Source organism: Spinacia oleracea, chromosome 1 (genome assembly GCF_020520425.1).
Source record: "Spinacia oleracea cultivar Varoflay chromosome 1, BTI_SOV_V1, whole genome shotgun sequence".
NCBI lineage: Eukaryota > Viridiplantae > Streptophyta > Magnoliopsida > Caryophyllales > Amaranthaceae > Spinacia > Spinacia oleracea.
The window spans coordinates 328,874-335,891 of NC_079487.1; the positions used below are offsets into that span (position 1 = coordinate 328,874).

General features: G+C 32.6%; 1 protein-coding gene across 1 annotated transcript; it reads right to left on the reverse strand.

Moving 5' to 3' along the window:
- Nucleotides 1-4,367: 4,367 nt before the first annotated feature.
- Nucleotides 4,368-4,871, reverse strand: LOC130462579 (secreted RxLR effector protein 161-like). The gene has a single exon (XM_056831132.1). It carries the CDS (start codon nt 4,869-4,871, stop codon nt 4,368-4,370), a length of 504 nt encoding a protein of 167 aa, XP_056687110.1.
- Nucleotides 4,872-7,018: the final 2,147 nt, after the last annotated feature.

A 7,018-nucleotide genomic window follows, 5' to 3' on the forward strand; every position in this document is an offset into this window, starting at 1 on the left:
TGAAAAATAAGTACAATGTTTTTCTCCTGTTTTCTATTACATATTTTAACAATTCCATGTATGATTTGAATAACTTTAAAAATAAGTACTTGTAGATTTGAAAATATTAAGAAAAATTAAAAAAAAAAATTGTTATCATAAATGGTTACCCATTTATAGCACATATTATTTTTTGATTGATTTAAAGTCATAAGTTGATGAATTGGAGTGGTGGTTAAAACTTTACTTCAGTGAAAGCAAGATCATGAGTTCGAGCATTAATTGATACCAACCTTTTTTTGTAAGGTAAAAATACGTACATGTAATATGTGCACATGACATGACACAATGTCATTCGCCAAGTAACGGCGACACATGGAGAAATATCATGCATTGCTTGGAGATTTAATAATATATATATATAGATTCTATAGAACCTGTTTGGTATCCTTTTTTTATTTTTTTTGTTTCGAGCTATATGTTCTTTTATAAATCTAAAAACACAAATATGAAACCTACAAAAATAGTTTCGAGTTTTTTTTGTTGTCGGTCAAAATCAACATACTTAATATAGGTAAGAATGTTTATTTCATGATTCTAAAATATATGTGGTGTTAAACAGGCACTTAATAGTTTTAATAATGTTCTCTTTAAAATAAAATGGAGGTCGCAAATTGCGACAATATATAATTGTCGCAATCATGCGTGTCGGATTCTAAATGGTACATATAGGCGCACGCGTGTCATACATTATCAAAATATTTTTACTATCAATGCAATATTTTTACTATAAAAATATGTAAATAATTAGCCGATACAAAGAAGGAAACAAATATTTAATATTTTTATAATAAATTAAAATATTAAGATTTTCTTACCTTTTTTATAACATGTATAATAGGTTATATACGTTAAATATTTTAGTTTCCAATTACGTTCATGATACATAAGTATGTCATGTCATCATTGTGACACGGCTTAAAGTTCGCAAGTTGCGACCTTTATCATTTCCGAAATAAAATAATTATTTAAAAATATTTAATAAATTTGTGCGATGCACCAGAGCTACCTAGTTTTTATAATTTAAAAAGCACAGTTTTAAAATACATGTTTACAATTTAAAAGCACATACTTTTTTTGAGACCATAATACCTTCTTTCCAATTCTTTTTAAGAATGATCTAAAACCTAAATTTAAGAGGCGATAAACCAACAACAATTTACATATCCTTCCAAATTTTTTGCGCTCAATTTGAGAATCTCAATTTATTCTAGTGTAGAGATTTAAATTCCCTCAATAGTTAGTTGCATCCCTTTTGACATTTTCATGTAATCTAGTTAGATAGTTTCATATTTTTTTAAATTATAATTCGTTAATTTTATGTAATTTGTTTATTTTGGGTTAATCATTATGTAATTTTGTAGCCAACAATTATTGTATCCTTAATAATTCAACTAAAAGTTGAATTAATTTGTTTTAAATGTTCAATTTAGTTTTATTTGGTTTATTTTTGATTTCAATACACATCTCCAACATTAATATATTTACACTATTTATCACAATAATAAACCTAATTTAATTGAGGGCTTACTATTTACCTCCCCATATTACTCAAAATCACCCTATTTATTTTCTCATATATCCTCTTATTTACTTAAAATACCATATTTACCTTCCTCATTTAGCTTCTTTCACCTCTAATATTCCCATTACATTTCAGACCACCAGCATCTCCGGCCTCCACCACCTCAACTTCCACCTCTGAGTATTAATTAATCCAGACACCACATATTGTTACATGTCCAAGTCTACCGGTGGAACCTCGACGAATTCACAAGAGGTTTTTTTTTGTCGGTAAAAAATTCCACAGACTTATGCATTTTAAGCTTGTACAATAGTACAAACTTGTGAATTTTGAGCTTCGACCATGGTATAAACTATAAATTTTAAGCTCGTACCATGGCAGAAGCTTAAAATCATAAGTCTATACCATGGTCGAATCTCAAAATTCATAAGTCACTAATCGTTTTTTCCGGGTAAATTTATTCAAATTTAAAACAAATTAAACCCTTAAATAACATGGACTTATGCATATTAACTTCACACCATGCGTAGACTTATGCATTTTAAGGTTCTGCCATGGTACACGTTTAAAATTCATAAGTTTATACCATGGTCGAAGCTTAAAATTTATAAGTCTGTACCAGGTACAAGCTTAAAATGAATAAGTCTGTGAATCTTTCCGGACAAGAACAAAAAATCAGTGAAGGTCTTTTCACCGGGCAAATGTGTGGCAATTGGTGGTGGTTGGCTGGTGAAGCGCTAGTGGAGGTCTTTTCTCCAACAATGGGAGAGGTGAAAGTGGGGGGAGAAGGAAATGGAAAGTAGGGATAAGGGTATTAATTTAAAATAATGGGGCGATTTAGAGTATATTGGGGCGACTTTTAGCGTTCCACTTTATTTGTTATTTGCTTATATTACATCGAATATGCTTTTATTTACAAAATGTTACTTTTTTTTTTTGGTGTGATGGTGTTATACTTAACAATATGTTCTTTCAAAATGTATGTGTTTTTAACCTGTAAAAATGTGCTTATATGCTTTCAAACAGTAAAAATGTGTTTTTAAACTATCAAATGTGTTTTTTGAGAGGTTAAAAAAACTAGACGACACGGTTACACATCTCTATTATACAAACCAAGAGGTAAGAGATTTTTGGCAATCACACTTTTGGTGTCCCCCAAGTAAAAGGCCACAATAACCTTCACACTTTTACAGTTTATTTCAATTACCCTAACTGGGCAAGTGGGCAGCCGTGAACTCCCTTTTCTCCTTCCCCCTTCCCCCTTCCTCTCAAACCTTTCTTCTTCCTTTGGGTGTGCTTCTTCTCCTTCCCCAATTTCTCTTCTCTCATGATGGGGTGTCCTTTAATTCTCCAGCACCATCACATCATGTAGAAATCATTTTTCCTTCTTCGTCATCTTCTTTTGTTGATTTGGTTTCTAACTTTCTATTTTAGGTGTGAATTAATCGAATCAATTGAAATTTCAATGGCGGGTTCTCTTCTTTTCCTTACCTCCCTGTAGCTCCATTCCCTACTCAAAATCGGTAACTCTCTCTTTCTCTTACCCATTTTGTAATCCCCCGTAAATTTGTAAATTTTAGTAATATACTTTAACGTATAGTTATTTATATTTAAATAGAATTTAGTAATATTAGTAATAAATATAGAATTAGAGTATATTTATTTTATTTAATTACATTCTAAATATTTTAACGATTTATGCAATCAAAAATAATTTTTAGAATTATACTTTGGGAAGAATTTGAATTACGAAAATACGTTTGAATTTAGGAAACACTCCTAATAGATTTTGGATTCAAACACTAAAACACAATTCTAATCCTAGCCCAATTAGTAAAGCCCACAAGAATAAACCCCAAAAGTTACTCACAAGTTGTAACGCCCCGACCTCTAATTCATGTAATTAAGCAGCGGAATTGCCCTAATTTGGTCGAGACATTACCGCCGTAACTCCCTCTTGGGAATTACAAGACTATTATCCCCATAATACTTTTATAAAACTAATACAACTATGTTCTATATTAATATTCAAAAGTGACTTACATAACTTAGTAGAAAATTCTTACTTGAACTTAGTACATATTAAGCTTAAACTAGGTGAACCCTAATAAGACGAAATCCTTGCCACTATTCGCATCCGTCCCCCCGATCGGCAGCTAAAACATAAAATAAAACGGTGAGCCGAAGACTGTTCGTGTTCGTTGATACAATACTTGGGAAACCACGCTTCAAATGTAAGTATGCTTAAACTGTGCTTTATACATGTTTCCTGGCTTTGGGGATGTTACACACATATTATGTATGTTTAACTGTATTCCCCTACACGTATGACAGTAGCATAGTTGCAGTCATGGAGCTACTGTGGTGCTCGATGTTGCTGCCCATACTTGGCTCGGGCTATGGGTTATAGCTGCTGCATTGTGGCTTGCAGTGGGCTTTTGGGCAGCAACTATTGTTAGGATATAGTGCTAATTGTGCATAAATAATATATATAATACAAGAATATATTATTCTTTTTATATAAATTTTTGATATGATTAATTCTTATTTTTACAATGCTTATATAGTTTTGTAATTATGTAAACACCTTAAATAACTAACTTAAAAATGAATGATATTAAAACTAAATCAATAATAATTTAGAAATATCTAAATATAAATTCTAAATTTAGAGAGAATTAAGGATGCTCTTTTATTTTTAACACTCCTCCTTGAAGAGCTTCCTTTGAACGCCAAGTTTTTCTCTTAATCGCTCAAAGCTTGCTTTCGGAAGTGGTTTTGTAAATATGTCAGCAATTTGTTCTTAAAAAGTACAATGAACAAGGCTGATCTTTCCTTCACTTTCAACTTCTCGAACAAAGTGATATTTTATTTTGATATGTTTTGTTTTTCCGTGAAGAACTGGATTCTTAGCTATAGCAATAGCAGATTTACTATCGCAGAATATCGTTGTGGGTTGTTTTTGAACTTCACCCATTTCACCTAAAATTCTTCTAAGCCATATTGTCTGATTTGCGGCTGCACATACTGCAATATATTCAGCATCTGCCGTAGATTGAGCCACAATATCTTTCTTTTGGCTAAACCAAGAAAATACTCCATTTCCAAGTAAAAACACGTATCCCGATGTACTTTTCATGTCATCGATAGATCCAGCCCAATCACTGTCCGAATATCCAATTAGCTCCGAATTTTTATTTGGCGTATACCATATTCCATAATCTGAGGTTCCTTTTAGATAGCGAAGAACTCTCTTAATTGCTTGCAAATGTATTTGGCTTGGTTTCTGCATAAACCTTGCTAACATGCTTACATGATTACATCGTACATCATATCTGGTCTTGTAGAAGATAGATATAATAAACTCCCAATTATGCTTCTGCATTGTTTAAGATCAGCATCTTCTGAATCATCTTCTTTGCTCAACTTCTTATTTTGAGCTAAAGGAGTGGATGCTAGTGTGCTATTTTCCATCTTAAACTTTCTTAAGATGTTTTGTGCATATTTCTTTTGACTTATGAAGATCCCTTCTTCTGTTTGCTTAATCTCTATACCTAGAAAATAGTTCATTAAGACAAGATCAGTCATTTCAAATTGTTTCATCATATCTTGCTTAAACGCTTCTATCATAGATAAATCATTCTTAGTAATGATTAGGTCATCTACATAAAGAGATAAGATGATAATGCGTGACCCATCTTTCTTGATGTATAAGTTTGCTTCATTAGGACTCCTCTTGAAACGTTGTTGAGTAAAGTAACCATCAATTCTACTGTACCAAACTCGCAGAGCTTGCTTGAGCCCATATAGAGCTTTCTTCAATCTCAATACTTTATCTTCTTTTCCTTCCACGACAAAACCAAGAGGTTGTTCAACATAGATCTCTTCTTGAAGAAATGCATTTAGAAAGGCAGATTTAACATCTAGTTGATAAATTTTCCATTTTCGATGTGAAGCTAAAGCAAGAATTACCCTAACTGTATCTTGTCTTGATACTGGAGCAAATGTTTCATTATAATCAATGCCAAATTGTTGTGAATATCCTTTAGCTACCAGTCTGGCTTTGTGCTTTTGAATTGAACCATCTGGATTGAGTTTTGTTTTGTATATCCATTTTACACCAATGACATCTTTGTTAGGTGGCTTATCTTGCAATTCCCATGTTTGATTTTTCTCAATCATGCGAATTTCTTCTTTCATAGCAGCTCTTCATTGTTCAAGTTGAGAATCTTGCTCATAGTTAACTAGTTCATGTGTAATGTGACAACAAAACTCACATTGTTCCAGATCAAGATCTGGAATTCTTTCAGTAGTGTCATATATGTCTGAAATTATTCGAGTCCTTCTAGGAGGTGATTCTGCAGAACTATCATACTCATGTATGTGAGAGTCGGGTTCATTTGAATTATTACCGGTCTCCTCCTGCGAATGTTGACTTCTCTGGTCATTCGGAGTTGCTATCTGTGGTGTAGGACGATCTTGTTGGAATGTTGGTGTTGTAACATACCTTCTTTTAATGTCATTTTGCTCCCAATTTCATGTAGCATTTTCATCAAAGACTACGTCTGTACTAACTTGAACTTTATGAGTGTATGGATTATATACCCTATATCCTTTAGACTGAGAGTTATAGCCGAGGAAAATACCTTTTTTGGCTTTATCATCAAGTTTATGACGTTTTTGCTCAGGGATATGAGTGTAACATACGCATCCAAACACCCTTAAATGACTTACTGATGGTTGATATCCAGTCCATGCTTCAATTGGTGTTTGACCTTCTATTTCTTTTGTTAAAAGTCGATTTTGAAGATACACGGATGTATAGACTGCTTCTGTCCAAAATTTGTTAGGCATTTCCTTATCGTTGAGCATTGATCTTGCCATCTCCATTACAGTTCTATTCTTTCTTTCGGTTACACCATTTTGTTGCGGTGTATACGGAACGGTAAGTTGATGATGTATACCTTCCTCATCACAAAATTTGTTGAACTCTAATGAGGTATATTCCTTTCCATTGTCGCTTCTAAGATTCATTATTTGCAAAGAACTTTCTTTCTCGACATAGTTCTTGAATTTATTAAATATTTTAAAAACTTCAGAACGATCTTTCATGAAGTATACCCATGTCATCCGAGAAAAATCATCAATGAACAAGATGAAATATTTGCTTTCATCCAGAGAAAGAGTTCTCATTGGACCACATACATCTGTATGTACGAGCTCCAATTTCTTTGTTGCTCTTTGTGCAAGCCCCTTTGGAAATGGTTGCCTTGTCATTTTTCCTAATTGACAACCATTGTAGACAACATTTACATTTGAGATAGTTGGTATACCTTTCACCATATTTTTCTGTGAAAGAAGTTTTAGATTTTGGAAATTACTATGACCAAAAAACTTGTGCCATAGCCATGTAACTTCATATCCTTGTGCTTGCAGTACCTTTTCGTTCCCTGC